Source organism: Suillus fuscotomentosus (genome assembly GCF_016647785.1).
Source record: "Suillus fuscotomentosus strain FC203 chromosome Unknown F5891scaffold_30, whole genome shotgun sequence".
NCBI lineage: Eukaryota > Fungi > Basidiomycota > Agaricomycetes > Boletales > Suillaceae > Suillus > Suillus fuscotomentosus.
Window position 1 is genome coordinate 605,148 of NW_024539542.1, and position 18,658 is coordinate 623,805.

The following is an 18,658-nucleotide window of genomic DNA, read 5'->3' on the forward strand; positions in this document are numbered from 1 at the left end:
AAGCTGCGCCTCATATAGAGATAGCTGCGGGTAGCGCACAGAGTAATGCTATGAGTTCGTGCTGTATACTCCTTGGTGAAAACTACCATATCACGCCATGAGAGGCATGATTCTCTACACCACATTCCTCATACTACAGATTGCCAAAGAGCTTGTTTATCACATGATCTTTAGGACCACGTCGACGAGCCGCATCCGCTTTACCATCGCTGACTTAGAGCCTGCTACATTCAGGACTGTCGCCAATCCTCCAGTGGACACATTGGCCTTGGCGGGATCCAGCGTCAGTGTCTTTTACTCTGAGTCTATGGAAGTTCACACATTGTTTAATCCATTAGTGCTACCAAGCGCTCTTGGCGAGACTCCTGTCCCTCTATGGGGCAAATGAGGCGATGCCAGATTATCCCAGTGTGGCTCAAATATACAGCGAACTTCGTGAGACGGCTATCATGCTTCTCCAGCAGGAGAATGATCCGTCCATCACACGATTCAGAGCTGAATTGAGGCAGTTGTGTGTCATAACGTGAGTCTGCCTTATAATAGGATATAGTTGCCGTACAACTGCTGATGAGATGGTCTAGCGAAACGGATGTATACCGTATTGGGTGCCCAAATGGAGCTCAAGCTGCCGGGCCGACTGCATCGCATGCCAACTGATATCTAAGTCTGTGTCACGGTTCTATATGTAACACCTGCAATGAGCTTGTTTTTGAAATGTACAAGTTTCTGACCATTGGACGGCAAACCTTGTTATGATAGTGTGAAAAATTCAGACAACACCAGATATAATCTTTACTTGGACTGTTTGCCAGATACCAGTGACTCGGCTATCATGACGTCTTCGCGGTTCAACCTGTACATGGTGTGTGCCCACACCTTGAACTCCACCGTAAGCGTTGTGTTCCAGATCACTATAAATACTGACCATGTGCAATAGTACGCCTTCTTTTCACTATCACCACCTCGGGCGTGTGCCCACAACTTGAACTCCACCGTAAGCTTTGTGTTCCGGATCACTATAAATACTGACCATGTGCAATAGTACGCCTTCTTTTCACTATTACCACCTCGATACGGTCATTTAAAAACATCGCTTAGAGCAATAAACTTGTGTTTGGTGTCGTTCGCCATTGTTTTGCAGGCCTGTGACAAGTGCTCCAAGACTGCATCATTGTCGTGAATTTATCTATTGATTATTTTATTGATCTAATCTAACCTATTATATTTTTAGTGTTTGATGGCCATTGCTTTGATGGCCATTGCTATGATGGCCATCGGCCATGGTGCCACTCACTTACATGCCATTTGCCACCTCAGTGACAACACATCGCTCACCGGATATAAGCAAACCTATTGTAAGTTCTGTGAGCATTTATCGCTCGCAAGAACAACACCCTAGCCTCCTCTACAATGTTAACATGCCAAATATCAGTTCCACATGCGAAACTACCTACAAGACTAATTTTCTTGGAATTGAACAGAACGAGACAGCCCTGCTAGCTTGGCTCCATACAGAGGGACGTGACACGGTGAGCCTGTTGGCAAATCTTTGAGTACTTTTCTAATTTCATTTCCAGCTTCCAGACTCCCTCTTGACCACAGCTTCCGTGCTATTTGGATGGGTCGACACTCATGATATTATGGCTCTCCTTGACGTAAGCCTCAGAGAGGTCACGATGCAGAAGCAGCTTCAGCAAGAGGAGGATATGAGTTACGCGGGATTCCGTTCGCAGGGGGCATGTTTAATGGAGGATAGGATGCATCGGGCTCAGATGGAGATTTCATTGTTTAGTAATGCTATTGCAAACTTATGCGAATACCTGGAAACTAGAAATTACCCAAGTGAGCCATGCTATTCAATGTACTATGTCCAATCCTCATGACATGTTATTACTAGTTAGCACACAGAAGCCGTCCACAGTGAACACTATCACATATGTGGAAGCATGCCCAGAGCTCAGCCCAATCAGATTCAATCACTTTGAACCTTCAAAGGTCATTCAAGACAAATGCAATGCATGGCTTCATGCGCCATCCCATTTTCTGAACATCACGCAGGCTGATTCCAATGCAACTGGAATACTCGGTTCCCCGAAAGCAGTAGAAATTTCTCTCATGGTAAGTCCTATTCATGCTATGATGAACTAAGGTTCTGACACTAGGCAGCCTGACGATCAATTTCTTTCCCTCCCTCATTCACTAAAAACTTGGGTTGATAACGTCATGTATCGTGCATACATGAGCGCGACCTTTGCAGAAGCCAAGCCCCTGTATGTTCACGATGATGACAGCTTCAAAGCAAAGGAGCAGAAGACTCCCAAGGTTCTCAAGTCTGACATCTATATTCTGGGCCTAAAGAAGCAACGCGTGCAGTCCGAAGTGGACATGCTTTCCGAAGCCATATCACGCATTTCTGAGTTCGGTGATGACGGTGGGCAGTAGTTTGTACTCCCAGTTTCTCATACTAAGAATCTTTCTGTAGTCACATCTTCTGGAAGCGCCATGACACACGCATCATTTGTGCCTGACAACTACATTGAAGATGGGTTTGACGATTGGGTGTCGACCTCGTATGCCTCTTCCGATGTTGAATTGCTGTGATCCTTTACTCGTACTCGGTTTGTAGCCATTCTCTTTCTACAGTCAAAGTCTTTTGGTATACATTACGGTAATCTGTATCCGTTGACTGTAAGTTGGATTATTTATTCATTTTGTATTCCTTCCTTGTGATAACAACTGCTGTCGGTTGAGCGCGACGTCTTGACAAATTGACGGGATTTAAAGCCTTAAGTTCCTGTAGGTAAGTAAAATACATACTCACCACCTACAACCCATCGTTCGTACTGAAATTTGGCCATCAACACCCTTAACTAGACTACGCAATAGTGAGATCATGTTTGTGTCAATTTTACCACCACCTCAAATTCACTTGGATCTTCCTCCCTGACGGGAGACCATACTTCCGTCCCCCGCTGTCGGTCACGATCCTGGGCCTTTGCCACTCTGCGCCTGTTGTCTCCCAACCTTCCTTGACCTTCCCTTCACTGTATTACGCACATCAGCATAATGAAATATGAAAGGCAAGGTACGTACCGTTTGGTTCGCACTACTCGCATCGGTCTAATACTAATCACTTTCCGTGAAAGCGATCCTTCCATCTTGGCCTCCAGCCTTGCCTTCAACTTGAAGCCGTTGATCCCACATGCCCGCTGATATAATTTGAGCGTGGGACCGAAGATCAATCTAAATATTGAAGCTACTCACAGCGTTTTGTGGTCCCATAGCCGCTTTACTTATTCAATGACTTGTATGTGTACGTTGAAGAGATACTGATTGCGAAGTGTTACGAGTGGAATGTAAATAGCAATCTTCCATGTTACTCATCCCGGTACGCCAATCACATTTGCAGCTACTTCGCATAGTATTTCTTACTGCAGGCCATACCTTTCCTACTTATTATTTTTCTAAACTCATTTTCCTGTATTACTATTCCGCTGCACCACGATCTTAGTCTTTCACCACCACCACCACCACCACCACCACCTACTTTCATACGCACGTATTAATCATGGCGGATGCAAGTAATCTAGCAGCAAAGATGGATGTTGACGAAGCCACGATTTATGAAGGCTTGTACTAGTACTCTCGTCAACTGTAGGTGTTGCTGTCATTTTGTGAGGCTCGCATCACTCACCTTCAATCCTACATAATTTTGCAGTTACTGTGACTCGGAGTCTAATGTACTGATTATCGGGTTGCAAGGTCTGGAGTTGACTCGGAGATCCAGGTAATCTTTTGCCAACAAGCATGGTTCCAACAAGCTCATTCTATTCTCATATCTTCTACAGCAAAGAAACATTTGTCTGGCGGGGGTCAAGTCCGTAACACTGTACGACCCAGAACCACCGCCGGTTACTGTGCAGGATCTCAGTTCACAGGTGCGTGCTTAGGTATCACACTCAGTCCTCAAGACCTGTCATCAGATCATTGTTCACAGTACTTCCGAGCCCTTTGTGAACTCGGAAAGCCATGCGCAGCATCCACCCTACCTCGTCTAGCCGAACCGTGACGCCCTTGTGGCTCCTCTGGTACAATGTGTATAGGTATGGTATTATACGACAACACATTTAGTCCAATACTCACTGTCGTGTTCATAGTCAATTTCATTGGAATTGGCTTTGCGATTGCTGGAAAATGGCCATACATCACGGCGACCACTGCCATGTTCCTAGACGTCCATTATCATCACCTCGTTCTATATATCCCAAGTATATTGACTTCACGCCCTTCGAACCATGTCCCGAGCACCTTTACACTCTACTAACATATCCGAGTCAGTTTCGCAAGACCAAGAGGAACGGGAGTGAGTTGAGGTCCGTGGTAGGCTGTGCGTTTTGATGCTGAGTATTGATAATCATGATGGTTCCGGCATGTGCAAAGCTGGCTGTAAGTCATCCTCGATCTAATCTATTTCACTGTCTGACCTTCTCGCAGTCGCTGGTGATTCAACACGATCCATGGTGTTGTAAGGATACACAACTGACTGCCTTCTTCAGGTGACGATGCTCCTTGTGCCGTCTTTCCATACGATTTCACATTTTATACAACCCTTATGTGCGGGGTATTCACAGAAATTGTACAGCTCTATCGTTGGTCGTCCGACCGCGCCACCAGGGTGTCATGGTTGGTACTATGGGACAGAAAGACTCTTACGTCGGGTATGCTTTACCTCAGTCGTAGTCGTCGTGAACTTACATCTACACAGTGATGAGGCTCAATCCAAGCGTGGTATCTTCACGCTCAAGTACCCCATTGAGCACAGTATCGTCATGAACTGGGATGACATGGAGTAGATCTGGCATCACACATTCTACTACGAGCTTTGTGTAGCCCCGGAGGAGCACCCTGTCTTGCTCACCGAGGCTCCCCTCAACCCTAAAGCTGATCGTGAAAAAAAACGACCCAGTGTTACGAACTAGGATAGTTCTTTAACAACAAAGGCTCGACAGAGCGTTCACGTTGTTGAGGTCTTGTATAGCTCTTCAGATAAGAAGAGGTTCGTGGACTTTAGTCAAAGGAGTGCTTTGACAAAGAGATCGGTTTAGACGTCTTAAGATTGGTGGTCTTAAGTGAAGGAAGTTTTCAGGGTAAAACCTAGTAAGATTGAAGTGACGTTTCTAAGTAAAGTACACGTGCTTAAATAGGAAACTATATGCGCACGGACCAAGGCTACGGTGAGATAATAGTACAAAGGTCAAATACGGAAGTAAGACCAAGAAAGGAAAGCTAAGCTGCTAAGAATGTAAGGCATAATGGCAGATACGTGAGAAGTAAAGAAAGTAGAGCGATTGTAACATTACCCCCTTACTAGGGTTGAAGCCACCGGATTCAATCATCCTGGTTAGCGTAGTAGATAGGATCGTCCGAGTAATCGAGGGCATCCGGACCTTCGTCTGGTCCGGCTTTCATGCGTTCTAACTCATAGAGCGCTTCTTCTTCCCTACATTGTGCGGCATATGCGTCATCCAACTCATTCTCCCAGAGTGCGAGGGTTCGGTAGAATCCATCATCCTTCCAGGTTAAGGAAGTGGGGGATTCCCCAGTGTAGTGCGGGCAGTAGAGCGAAAGATGGCCTGGAGATAATTCTCGACAGACGCGGCAGTAGTATTCGGGACAATGAACTTGCCTATGCCCGAGCGTCTTGCAGTATCTGCAAACGCGATTCTCATCGGGGTTAGAGGAGGTTGCTCGTAAGGGTGATGGACCCGGTTTAGGGCTAAGTGCTTCATCGGCGCTGGTGGCGCGTTTCTTCCCCTTATCAGTACGGGAACGCTGGCCTCGTACTCTCTTTCTGGATGGGGTGGTTCGTCGTATAGGATGGTGGACGGCAACATCTTGTCGCTCTGCCTCCGCGATTAGCTCAGCGGAAGTGGCAGGTTGGGTTCTTCCCAACGCTTGTATCGGTACGATCCCATCCGTAAAGGTATGTGAAGATAATGAGTTCGGGATGACGAGCGGGGGGTGAATATGGAGTGTAGCCAGTGCGTCGGCTAGGTCTTGCACCTCGTAGTGTGAGAGGTACTGATGATTTGGATCAGCAGCGATTTCTTCGCGGGTGGCGGAAAATGCAGTATAAAGATGAGGAGGATGTTCGATGGTTTCTACGGCGGGAGCGGGGACGGGAATTGCTTGGGGATTTTCTTCTCTTAGGGATGCCATTATGGCTTCCGTTGTCTGCGCAAGATTATTGACCGCAGCCAATAGCTCATTAGGAACGTTAGCGGGAAGAGTAGGTACGGCGTCTTGATAAGAGGGAGGAGGGACTCCATCTGTGGTTGCGGGGTTCGTAGGAGAAGGCGGGCGAGCAACTCCTGCGGTCTGTTCTGCGACAATGTGGATGACTGTTCTAATATCATCCTTAACTTCCTCAGGAATAAGACGCAAAGCAAAGTTGCGTATGCGCCTCTGCATATGCATGAGGCTGTGGCGAACTGTGTTGTCTTCGACGAGGCGGCAGACTCGCTCGATGATTTCAGTGGCTCGGATGATGTTGATGAGGAGGTTAATGGAATGGGCGTTTCTTCCGAAGAGAACTCTGGTGAGTTCAATAGCATGTTGGGGACAGAGGAGTGCTGCCTCGATGAGGGTGAGGTCTTCAGCTTGGGTGATGAAGGTCTCGTATCGTTCGTCATTGGACTCGAGGGGGGCGGTATCGAAGGTGGAGTGGTATGGGAGCGTGTAGGTGGATGTGGGGAAGGGCATTCTGTTTGTAGGTTTTGTATTTGGGTAAGAATGATGTCGTCGAGGTACTGAGTAACCTTAAAGCGCGTTTCTGGCTTTATAGGCTCTGAGGGTCTCTTCGGCATTTTCCAGGTTCTTTTCGGGGATCCACTCGTTGCTAGCCGAAGAATACCCTTTCCATGATACGAGATACCGACGGCGGTTTCCGTTTCCTTTATGTGCGAGGATTGCTTCTATTTCATATTCTTCTTCTTCTTCGAGAATATCAGGTGGTGGTTCTAGGAAGTTCGGACCGTGTACGTCATTTTCGCGATAGGAGGATAGTTGCGAAGCGTGGAACGTAGGGTGGATCTTCCATTGCGGCGGTAACTGGAGTGTAAACGTGATAGCGGATAGTACAGCCGTGATAGCGAACGGGCCGTATCTCTTGGGTGCCAGTTTCCGGGATGGGAGCTTTAGTCTCAGATTGGCAGTGGACAGCCATACCTTATCTCCGACTTTCCATGGTTCATACTTCTGTCCGAAGGATCTTTCCGCCATGCGTTGCATAGCAATGTTATGACAGGAGACGGCTTCTTCTCTTATCTTTTGAAGAATTCTGACTCGTTCCTCAGCAGCGGGAACGTCCGATTCCGGAAGTAAGTATGGGAGAGCTTTCGGCTCGTATCCCATCATGATAAAGAAAGGGGATGCATCTTTTGCGGAGTGTCTTCTGTGATTGTGAACAAATTCTGCCATAGGGAGATGTTCCACCCATTCAGAAGGATTGTTCTGGCAATACATTCGAAGATACGTCTCGAGTTCCTGGTTTAACCGTTCGGTCTGTCCGTCGGTTTGTGGGTGGTAGGCAGTGGAGGGGGCTAAAGAATAATCTAGGAGTCGTGCAAGTTCGATCGAGAATCTGGATAAGAACTGTGGTCCACGATCGGAGATTACTTTGTCATGGAGACCAAATCTTTTGAAGACGTGTTTTAAAAATAGTTTCGCCACTCCTTCCGAGGTAATTGTTTTATGGCAAGGAGTAATGATCACCCCCTTACTAAGTCCGTGGTCTACCACGACCATGATACTATCAAAGCCAGATGAAACGGGGAGATCAGTAATGAGATCGACAGAGATCTGGGAAAAGGGGCGAGTAGCCATAGTACTGATAGGGTGCAGGGGTGGAGTTACAGGGTGAGTGTCCACCTTCATTTGTTGGCACGTAGCGCAGCCATCAACGTAATTGCGGATATAAGTGCCCATACTGGGCCACCAGGCTTCCCGCTTGACGAGTTCTTCGGTTTTAAAGCGTCCGGGATGTCCTGCAGAAGGGTGATCATGATGCTTCCGGAGCAACTGCGGTCGATGTGCGGGAGGGATATAAGCTCTATCTTTGTAGAACAGAATATCATCGGCGATACGCCAGTCGCTAAGCGATGATTTCATAGGAGGCAAACATAGGCCATTAAGGGCATCTTGCGCGGCAGAGAAGAGGGGGTCGTCAAGGGGTGCGGTGGAAGCAATAGCTGCTCGTAATTCATCATCGATTAGGCGGATAAACATGGAATCAGGAAGGAGGACGGCATCAGCATTGTCTCCCGATCCGTCGCCATGGTCCGGCCGGCGAGAAAGGGCATCCGGAACTGCTAATTTTGTACCGGGAACGTGGTATAACTTTAAGTCGAAAGAAGTGAGGAGTAGTTGCCATCTGGCCTGTCTTCTAGATAGGCGTTCTGCTTTTGCGAAATAGAGGAGGTTCATATGATCAGTAAACACAATAACTGGTTGTGGATGTCCTTCGAGGTAGTGTCGCCAATGGGTGAGGGCGCGGATAATAGCCAACAGCTCGCGATCATGAATGGGGTAATTCCTTTCAGCAGGACTGAACGACTGTGATAGGTATGCACACGGGTGATAGACGCCATTAGTGTCAGTCTGCAGCAATACTCCTCCCGATGCGACAAGAGAAGCATCCGTAGCGATGGCGAATTGATGGTGGGGATCAGGGTTCTGAAGAACAGGGTGTGAAGTGAAGCATTCTTTTAGCTTCTCGAACGTTTGCTGGCACAGGGGCGTCCAAGAGAATGAGACATCCTTCTTTGTTAGGTCGATAAGGGGTCGAGCTATATCCGAGTAGTGGGAAATGAAGGTTCGGTAGAAGTTGCAAAAGCCCAAAAAAGATCGAACATCTTTTACTGTTTCAGGGGTGGGCCAGTCCTTGATGCCTGCCGTTTTCCCTTTATCCATTTCTACGCTTCCTGGTTTGATAATCATTCCAAGGTATTCCACTTCTTCCGCATCGAACGTGCATTTCTCCGGTTTAACAAATAATTTTTCTTTTCGAAGTTTGTCTAGAATGATGCAGGTTCGTTGTTGGTGTTCAGTGGTTGTTTCGGAGAAAATGAGCATATCGTCCATGTAGATGACGAGCCATCCTTCGTTGAGTTCAGCTCTGAACGTATCGTTCATATACGCTTGGAAAGTGGCGGGGGAATTGCATAATCCGAAGAACATGACCGTGGGTTCAAACAGTCCTTCTTCCGTGATGAACGCGGCTTTCCACCTGTCATCCGGATGAATCTGAATGTTATTGTATCCGGATCGAATATCGATTTTTGTGAATATCTTTGCGCCATGTAACCGTTCAACCAAAGATGATGGGAGTGGCAGGGGGTACGCGTTTTTGATAGTCTGGTCATTCAAGAAGCGGTAGTCCTGGCATGGTCTAAGTTCTCCGCTTTTCTTTCCTACAAAAAAGAATCCGCTTGCTTGAGGGGATTTAGATTTCGTGATGAACCCCTTGGCAAGGTTTTCTTTGATAAAACTTTTTACTGCGCTTCGTTCGTTGTAGGAAAGGGGGTAAATTTTGGACGTTTTGGGAATAAATCCGGGCTTCGTTTCGATACGATGGTCGATACCGGGTCTTTTGGGGGGTAGTTCGTTCAAGCCGTTTTTTGCGAATACGTCAGAGAAGTCATGGAGATACTTCGGTACCAATTCTTCAAAAGTTTTTTTCTTCTTCTCCTTTTCTTCGGAGGCGAACTCCTGTGCTTTGTTACTAAACTTGGAAGTTTCTTCGATTTGTCGGAGATATTCTCCTTCGTCCGTAAGTTCGGTTAGAGATGATGGTGACGTACTCCAAGCGTCTTCTTTTGTATCGAACTTCTTAGTGAAGAAGGTTTTCTGTGGTCGAGAGGTTTGCTTGACATATTTTTTGATTTCGGCAGATTTTTCTGTTGCTGGAAGGGATACCGTTTGTTTGGTCCAGTCTATAGCGGGGTTCATGGCTCGAAGCCAGGGGATCCCTAGTAGGATCTGGTCCTTGTCTCCTAACTTGGTAATGTTGAATTTTCCTATCATCATCCTTTGGTCGATTTGGACGATTAGCGTGCAGTACCGTTCTACTGGTCCACTGCTGAAGTAGCTTCCATCGGCGGTTTTAATGTAAAAGGGTTTTCGAGTTTCTTGGTTCCGATGTTATGTTTTTTCACGAAGTCCTCGGAGATATAGGTTCCCGATGCTCCGGAGTCAATTACTGCGGTGGTTTCGACATTTTTCTGACGCGTTCGGGATACGAGGGTTATGGGGACACGAAGTTCTTTTTTTTCACCAACTGTTCGTATTAGGCGTACAGGTTTTGCCGGAGATGCTATTGTCGATATAGGTCTCCTGTTTAAAAATCCTCATCAATTCTTCTAGCTTCTTCTTCTTCCTCTACCTTCCTCACTGCTGGGTAGGGGGCTTTCTTCTTCTGCGGGCATTCCCGTGCCCGATGTCCGATCTGATGACAGTTGAAACATTTTCCTGTCCTCATGTATTCTTGCTTGGCTTCGTCGGTGATCCGATCAATAACCATGGCATCCCTATCTCTGGCTGGGATATATCTTTGATCTCCGCGACCGTTCTTTTTCTGGATTTGTCGGGAAGGAAACCTGCTTCTCCGAGCTAGCAATCTTGCGTAGCAATTATCCAGATCGACTACCGCAGCGATGTAGTCATCGAGGTTTTTGGGTACCCCTCCCGCGTTGAACATTTTGGTTAGAAGTCCTCCGTTGAGGCCGTTTTCGAAATGATAGATCATCATATGTTCTTCTTTGATCTTTGCTTGAGCAAGCAACCTTTTGAAGTCTGCAATGTACGTCTGCAGGCCTTCTGGGCCTTGTTTTAATTCCAGGAGTCGTGCCAATGCGGTCCCGGATGGGTCAATCGGTCCGAAGGCTTTGTCAAAGCTTTCGTTAAACTCTTTCAAGGTTCCATAGCCCTTTTTTTGTCCAGTTGAGTCGATGAATTGGGCTTCTGCGAGGAATTCTTCTTTCCATGACCTAGCATTTCCTTCATTCATGAACGAGGAGATGAAGATCACTTTCTGAGTGTCGGTTTTATAGATTTCCGAGTTGATATCAATGTAAGCATTGCATGAGAGCATGAATGACTTGGACTTGTCTCTGTCGCCATCAAATGTAGGAGGATGGTTGATCTTGAATTCTGTTGTCTTGGATGAGGCCGACATGTTCAATGATGGTACAGGAGTACCGAGGTTCAGGGCTTGGAAGGTAGGGGTGAGTGAAGTCAGTTTGTCGCCTTTTTCTTCGCCTGCACTAGCTGTCTTGCTCAGTCAGGATCTTTCTGTTCTGGTTTCGAGGTTTCTTTGACACGTATGGATATAGGTGTCCTTCTGGTACTTCAATCTTTTGTTACGAACTAGGATAGTTCTTTAACAACAAAGGCTCGACAGAGCGTTCACGTTGTTGAGGTCTTGTATAGCTCTTCAGATAAGAAGAGGTTCGTGGACTTTAGTCAAAGGAGTGCTTTGACAAAGAGATCGGTTTAGACGTCTTAAGATTGGTGGTCTTAAGTGAAGGAAGTTTTCAGGGTAAAACCTAGTAAGATTGAAGTGACGTTTCTAAGTAAAGTACACGTGCTTAAATAGGAAACTATATGCGCACGGACCAAGGCTACGGTGAGATAATAGTACAAAGGTCAAATACGGAAGTAAGACCAAGAAAGGAAAGCTAAGCTGCTAAGAATGTAAGGCATAATGGCAGATACGTGAGAAGTAAAGAAAGTAGAGCGATTGTAACACCCAGATCATGTTCAAGACATTCAAAGCACCTGCATTCTATGTCTCAATTCAGTCTGTCTTGTCACTGTACGCTTCCGGTCATACCACTGGTATTGTCATGGACTCTGGTGATGGTGTCATCCACACTGTGCCTATTTACGAAGGGTTCTCTCTTCCACACGCCATTCTCCGTCTCGATCTTGCTGGTCGTGATCTCACTGACTGTCTCATCAAGAACTTAACCGAGCGTGGTTACTCTTTCACGACGACTGCCGAATGTGAAATTGTCTGTGATATCAAGGAGAAGCTGTGCTACGTCACCCTTGACTTTGAGCACTGGGGGATGCAAACTGCCGCACAGTCACTGTCAGCCCTCGAGAAAAGCTACGAACTTCCTGACAGTGGGCACATCATCACGATTGGTAACGAGCGGTAAGATGATGCCCTGTCGATCATTGGCCATTACATCTCATATAATCGTGAAAGATTCCGTGCACGAAGCTCTATTCCAGCCTTCATTCCTTGGCCTGGACTCAGCTGCAGGTATCCATGAAACGACATAAGCAAATATATCAATTACCAGGAACGTTGTCTGATTTTTTCCCTGTCTAGGTACAACTCGATCTTCAAGTGCGATCTTGATGTCCGTCGTGACTTACTATATGGTAACGTCGTCTTGTCGGGTGGTACTACCATGTTCTCTGGCATCGCCGATTGTATGCAGAAGGAATTGACCTCGCTCTCGCCGTCAAGCATGAAGGTTAGTACCAGACTTCAGGATATGAGACATAACCTCATTCATCATCGTTTTAGGTCAAGATCGTCGCTCCTCCTGAACGGAAATACTCTGTCTGGATCCGGCTTCCCTCTCCACTTTCTGGCAGAATCTGTGGTGTTCAAAGCAGGAGCCTTACGACGAGTCCGGTCCTGGTATTGTCCATTGCAGTGCGTATTTCTCGACACATTACTACCTCTCAATCTCACTCAATTCTACTACAGAGTGCTTCTAAATGTGATCAAAGAGGCAGTGAAAAAAAATCGTGTCTGAGTCTCCGCTGTACTCAAGAATGATATTTACGACTAGAGTCGGACGCACTCACATAAGTTAAGCCTGAATGTTACAGATTACTTTTACTCTTTTCAATAGTTTTACGACACATTTTCTTGAATGTCTACGCACTGTCACTGCGGCCAGGCTCACCTATGTACTACAGTAGCGCGTTTCGGACTCAACAACTTGCAGTAACATAAATAATTACGTAACAGGTACCAACTCCCACACTGGAAAACATGATGGCTTTCGGCGTCCGAGTCTGCCATGACGAAGCTGCCAGATCACCCACTCTTCTCCCACCCCCGTCTTTCATACTCCTCCGAGTCTGACTGCACCTACCACTAAGCACATCCTCGATCCTCATTTTCCCTCATCACACCAGCATGTTTGATGACTTAAAGGTGAGTCAATGCATATCACCTTCGTACTCTTTTCATGATCCTTATGCTCGACTCGGATCTACAGTCACCAGCACAAAAGATATGAATGTCCCCTTCCGGTACATTACGAGCATAAGCTCTCAGTCTCCCGTAAATATACATGTACCTCTCCCTCCTCATTTTTGCGGAACGGTTTTCCCTCCATCAGGACACACTCCTTCCCTTCCAGACCAACCTTGCTGTTTCCCTCTTCCCCAGCCATGCCTCCAGCACACACTACATCCACGTTATCCCGCCCTTCCTGCACCTGGGTCTCGGAGTTCCTGTCATCTGCCCGATCGAGACAATCCACAGGATCTTCTATGCCAGTTTGGTGAATACAACACCTAGCAACATACCTCAGCCAACGTACATGCATGTAGCGCATCAGACGTCTGGCATCACGCACAGCATCCCTATTGCCTCTCACCCTTACATTCCACCACCCGAAGTTCACTCTGTGATCTATGGGATTGAAAAGAATGTCGATCAAAACTAACTTACTGGCCGTTTCACAGACTTTTCTTGCTTTGGCAGCATTGGCCACCACGAATGCGCCCATCGTTGACTTGGGTTATGCTCAGTACCAAGGTTCGGTGGATACAACTACGAATACCACCAGCTTCCTTGGAATACGGTATGCAGCTCCCCCGCTTGGTGCGTCCAGTTTTGTGTAGTGTAGTATGTGATGTAGACTGACACCAAACATGTAGATAACTTGAGATGGGCAGCTCCGCAGCCTCCACCGACTGTTCCAGGCGTTCAACAAGCTACCACGCAACCAAATGAATGTCATCAAGGACCCCTGGGCAATGCCTCGACAAATCCTTTCGAAAGCATCTCTTTAAGCAAGAGGGATGTCAGTCAGTCAGAAGATTGCTTGTTTTTAAGGTAAGCCTTATGTGAGAATGATCACTCTTTGGTCATTCTATTTAATCGGGCAGGCGAGTAGTAGTCATACGGGTGGTGAAGCGAGTTTAGCACACCATTTGCAAAGGAGAAACAAGGTCAAGCCGACTCGAAGAAAGCAAAGTTCTATCAGCCGGAGGGTGACCACCTTACCCTTCTGACGGTATACAATGGCCGGTAAGGTGCAAACTTCTCAAATACTTGGTGCTACGAGAACTTCATCCAGGCAAGAAGCATGCAGCGTGCACAGGATATCCGCAAGCAGCCAGTCATCATGGACAGGCGCGTGTAAATTCTCGAAGAGTCCGAGTCAATCTCGTAATTCTAACTATCTTTTCAGATACAAGCATGATATTCTATCGGCAGGAAATGATTACAACCGTGTGTGGAAGGTGATATGCTCTGGTTTCTTTTGGAATGCAGCTAAAAAGGATCTTCAAGAAGGTTACAAGACACTTGTTATATCCATCCCTCTTCTACTCTCTTCAACCACGCGCCTGAATGGCTAATCTATAACGAGTTGGTGTTGACCACTCATGAATACTGTCACAGCGTCACTACTATAGAGCCAAAATGGCTCATGGAGGTTGCACCTCAGGTTTTCAAAGTCGCCGACGCCAACAAGATCAGTAAGCGGAAGAGGCAGGAAAAGATCGAACCATCATACAACAAGGTACTATGCATCGCATCCGTATGAGACATAATGGCGACTATTGAAGGTCAAACGAAGTGCACGCTTGGTATGTAGTCACCCAAATGCTGCCTCGATTATGTGCTAATCCTGGCAATAGAGTCAAACATTTGGTTAAAATCTTGCATAATTGTTGGACTATTTTACTATTTATCTGTAGCTGTAAAGTATTATGCTGTTGTCGATCAGCCTGCTGCAATTTGCTGCCCGGTGTCCATAGTAGATCACTGAAAGATAACTGATGGTGGCGGCATGATGCTGATACTGCTATTGCTTGCTAAGGCATCAGACCTCGCGCAATAACTCAGGTAGTCCAATGACTTTCTATTCCTCTAACATATCATTTGTAATTGTGATACATATTGTCAATATTTTTTCATTAGGCAAAGCTAGCTGAATCTTAACCATATTTGAGTCAAAAGCCTGATGACAGATGCAGGAGAGTAGTTGGTAACAATTACTGTAGTGCTAGTGTTGAGGTGCCAGTGAGTGTTGGAGTCATATATTCTGTCATATATTTGTTGCATCCTTGCAAGATGCCTGTCACAATGAGGTGTCCGAGGCAAAGTCATATATTCTGTCATATATTTGTTGCATCCTTGCAAGATGCTCGTCACAATGAGGTGTCCGAGGCAAAGTCATATATTCTGTCACATATTTGTTGCATCCTTGCAAGATGCCCGTCACAATGAGGGGTCCGAGGCAAAGTCATATATTATGTCATATATTTGTTGCATCCTTGCAAGATGCTCGTCAAAATGAGGTGTCCAAGGCAAAGTCATATATTCTGTCACATATTTGTTGCATCCTTGCAAGATGCTCGTCACAATGAGGGGTCCAAGGCAAAGTCATATATTTTGTCATATATTTGTTGCATCCTTGCAAGATGCCCGTCACAATGAGGTGTCCGAGGCAAAGTCATATATTCTGTCATATATTTGTTGCATCCTTGCAAGATGCTCGTCACAATGAGGGGTCCGAGGCAAAGTCATATATTTTGTCATCTATGTGTAACACCATGATAAAAATATCTAAGATCAAATCAGGATGTGTTTTAATTGCAAATTTTTACAAGTCTACTGGAAATGTGATGATCTACAGCTATTCAGCTGCAGTCCTTGGACAGGCCAGTATCATAGTGTTAGCTACTTTCAAGACATAATCAAGGTGATATTTCTCTGGCATAGTCATATCATATTTCATCTATGTGTGATGCCATGACAAAAATATCTAAAGTTAAAAAATAATGTGTAATATTGTTTGTTGATTGTCAATTCTGTCTGGTCATATCAATTCAGGGTTAATTTCCTGATGCTGGTTGCAGCAGAGTAGCCCGTAACGGCTGTGCAGGACATCCTCCAATGAAGATGCAAAAAGAATATCCTCCCGAATGCATCCATGATAGACGATTGTCCTTCCTATCTCATTATGGTTGTGTGGAAGAATAGGGGGTGAGTTGAGTTGAGGATGAGATATGGGAGGAATTATTTTGTTGCTTGTCAAATTGTTGGTGTCATCGACGAGGTCGTCATTGGTGGCTTCGGGCTCGCTGTCAAAGAGGGAACACACGTCCCATTGATTAGACAGTTCGTCGTATATGAGCTGCCCGCGGGGTCGCGTCTCGAACTCAATGCGTGCATCTTCAAAATCGATCTCTCCTCTAAACCTTCCCTTCTTTGATCGATACCACAAGAAGAACCAAGTGCCATCTGGTCTGGTTGGGAGGATAAAATTTGAAGCCTGTTCGAGGCGTCTGCGAACACGTTCCTTGATACTCTCAGACACATGCGATTGGAAGTCCAACTGTTTCTGCTTGCGCGATTCCACAAATGCGTCCCATCTATGAAGACTGTCGGGGTTCACGGCAGAAGAATCGGAACTAGTTTCTTCTGAAATGGTCTTGCTGATGACACTCCCGACCTTGATCTTTTCATCCTCGCGAGGCACAGCGGTCTTAAAGTTATCCGCTTTGAAAGTCTTTGGATCATAAGCGCCCCTATATCTTCCTACTTTGACCCAAACCGGAGCTCGTATGTCATTCAGATAAGGAAATATATGTCCCCATTCCGACTTGCGTGGGTCCAGAACAACTCCAACACAGCGACCGAGTATCTCTGGCTGCAATGCACTTATGATATCGCAAACGTGGGACTCGCTCAAGCCCGATTCAACAAGCATTTGCGAAGGAGAAGGGGGCTTTTGTCACGCAAATGAATTGGCTTTATCGTATCTCCACAAAACTTGTCCGTAAAACAAGTTTGACAATCCAAGAAGACCATGAAACGCCAGTCTGGATCTCTTGGCACAACGTAAAGCATGGCCATGAGTCTTGTGGTCGCGGAGATAACCGTAAGAGGAGGGGAGTGGTAATGTGTGGAATTCCATGGGGAGTAGGGCATCGGTGCTGAAAACAGAGGCAGCGTGGTAAAGGGTGTTCTCAAGCCAATGCCAGCTAGTCTTTTGTTCCTTTGAAAGGGCATGTGTCATTCTGCGACTGACTATGTTGATTGTGGTGAGATGTTGGAGGAGTGGACCAGAATACTTGAGTTCCATATCGTCTGGCGTAGATGCAATCTGGATATATTGACACAAGTCGAATCTCAACTCGAAAATTTCTTCAGGGTCTGGATCTTCGTGCTTAAAGTCCAGTTTGACCTCTGAGATAGATGGGCATGCTGTCTGCGTGGCCGAGAATAAGACAGAATCAGCTGCCTTGACATAGAAAAAGTTACGGGAGAAATTGGATGATCTGATTGATGATAAGCCATTATAAAGGGTACAGTGAGATGCATTTCTTATGAGGACGACACGGCATGGTTATTGTTTGAGAAAGATGGTGCCTCAGATGATCGTTGGGCACAAGATAAAGCCTGATTTGAATCACAAACAGGATTGTCAGGAAGCTGTGGTTTTGATGGCAGCATTGTGAGTCGACCCTAGACGTCCGATAGGATGACTAGCTAGATAACTAGCTAGATGTCCACATGTATGAAGGTCAGATACTAGCGTTCTGATGGAACTGCAGAAAAAGGTCAAACGCAAGTGTTCGATAAGATGGCTGGATAGAAGTACACAGTCAGAAATGCCTGAAAGGATGCAACTTGTGCCAGTCAAACTGTCAAACGCTAGCGTTCGACAGAATTACTGGCTTGTGAGGAAGAGGTGCAAGAAGTATGCAAGTCAAATGCAAGTGTTCGACGATGCATTTTGTAATAAAATGTGGATCAGAAAAGCCACAAGAGCTTGCCACGATTTGCAAACATTGATACTAGATTTGGAAATTTAGCAGCTGTTTGCATAAGCAACTGGATTTAGAAATCTCTTCTGTGACTTCTGAGACGGTGACATCTGAGACAGCCGTTTGCATAAGCAACTTGATTTGGAAATCTCTTCTGTGACTTCTGAGACGGCCGTTTGCATAAGCAACTTGATTTGGAAATCTCTTCTGTGACTTCTGAGACGACCGTTTGGAACTCGTGATTTGTCACCTCTGAGATCTGAGACTTCTGAGACTTGCCACTTTCCAAATGGCTTATTGATCGTCATGTGGGAAATTGCTAGTATGCATAGGAAAGAACTTCTTATTTGTATGATACACAAAGATACTGACTAACTGAGTAAAGCTTCATTAAACCGTCAATACTAGTCACCAAACCCAGGGAATTACAGTGATCCATTGGCGTAATTTAATTGTTGTGAGGGGGTTTGATTATGAGGGAGTAGATAAAAATGGCGAAGCTAAAACTAAGCGGCACAGTGCTTCTGGAATGCCTCAAGTATCCTGGTTCCTCTGCAATGGA

The 18,658-nt window shown here is 46.0% G+C and overlaps 7 protein-coding genes across 7 annotated transcripts; 5 read left to right on the forward strand and 2 right to left on the reverse strand.

The window, feature by feature from the left end:
- Window positions 1-97: 97 nt before the first annotated feature.
- On the forward strand, window positions 98-657 carry F5891DRAFT_1189373 (uncharacterized protein; the record flags this gene model as incomplete). Its single annotated transcript, XM_041367154.1, has 3 exons — window positions 98-283; window positions 339-523; window positions 582-657. The coding sequence occupies 3 exons, from the start codon at window positions 98-100 to the stop codon at window positions 655-657; spliced, it is 447 nt and encodes a 148-aa protein (XP_041225470.1).
- A 761-nt stretch (window positions 658-1,418) lies between these two features.
- Window positions 1,419-2,601, forward strand: F5891DRAFT_1189374 (uncharacterized protein; the record flags this gene model as incomplete). Its single annotated transcript, XM_041367155.1, has 5 exons — window positions 1,419-1,529; window positions 1,578-1,842; window positions 1,898-2,118; window positions 2,167-2,431; window positions 2,483-2,601. 5 exons carry the CDS (start codon window positions 1,419-1,421, stop codon window positions 2,599-2,601), a joined length of 981 nt encoding a protein of 326 aa, XP_041225471.1.
- A 185-nt stretch (window positions 2,602-2,786) lies between these two features.
- Window positions 2,787-4,224, reverse strand: F5891DRAFT_980836 (uncharacterized protein; the record flags this gene model as incomplete). Its single annotated transcript, XM_041377049.1, has 10 exons — window positions 2,787-2,794; window positions 2,822-2,870; window positions 2,930-3,044; window positions 3,094-3,243; window positions 3,265-3,292; window positions 3,445-3,543; window positions 3,695-3,702; window positions 3,858-3,915; window positions 3,974-4,085; window positions 4,144-4,224. The coding sequence occupies 10 exons, from the start codon at window positions 4,222-4,224 to the stop codon at window positions 2,787-2,789; spliced, it is 708 nt and encodes a 235-aa protein (XP_041225472.1).
- A 195-nt stretch (window positions 4,225-4,419) lies between these two features.
- Window positions 4,420-4,979, forward strand: F5891DRAFT_1189375 (beta-actin; the record flags this gene model as incomplete). Its single annotated transcript, XM_041367156.1, has 6 exons — window positions 4,420-4,446; window positions 4,495-4,525; window positions 4,557-4,621; window positions 4,675-4,718; window positions 4,766-4,821; window positions 4,891-4,979. The coding sequence occupies 6 exons, from the start codon at window positions 4,420-4,422 to the stop codon at window positions 4,977-4,979; spliced, it is 312 nt and encodes a 103-aa protein (XP_041225473.1).
- A 6,834-nt stretch (window positions 4,980-11,813) lies between these two features.
- F5891DRAFT_1232085 (uncharacterized protein) lies at window positions 11,814-12,795 on the forward strand (the record flags this gene model as incomplete). The annotated part of the gene is made up of 4 exons (XM_041369586.1): window positions 11,814-12,217; window positions 12,398-12,545; window positions 12,599-12,734; window positions 12,785-12,795. The coding sequence occupies 4 exons, from the start codon at window positions 11,814-11,816 to the stop codon at window positions 12,793-12,795; spliced, it is 699 nt and encodes a 232-aa protein (XP_041225474.1).
- A 584-nt stretch (window positions 12,796-13,379) lies between these two features.
- Window positions 13,380-15,089, forward strand: F5891DRAFT_980838 (Carboxylesterase family-domain-containing protein; the record flags this gene model as incomplete). The annotated part of the gene is made up of 8 exons (XM_041377050.1): window positions 13,380-13,742; window positions 13,777-13,915; window positions 13,972-14,149; window positions 14,231-14,330; window positions 14,394-14,455; window positions 14,720-14,796; window positions 14,887-14,907; window positions 15,019-15,089. 8 exons carry the CDS (start codon window positions 13,380-13,382, stop codon window positions 15,087-15,089), a joined length of 1,011 nt encoding a protein of 336 aa, XP_041225475.1.
- A 1,053-nt stretch (window positions 15,090-16,142) lies between these two features.
- On the reverse strand, window positions 16,143-17,626 carry F5891DRAFT_1189381 (uncharacterized protein; the record flags this gene model as incomplete). The annotated part of the gene is made up of 3 exons (XM_041367157.1): window positions 16,143-17,054; window positions 17,100-17,537; window positions 17,591-17,626. The coding sequence occupies 3 exons, from the start codon at window positions 17,624-17,626 to the stop codon at window positions 16,143-16,145; spliced, it is 1,386 nt and encodes a 461-aa protein (XP_041225476.1).
- Window positions 17,627-18,658: the final 1,032 nt, after the last annotated feature.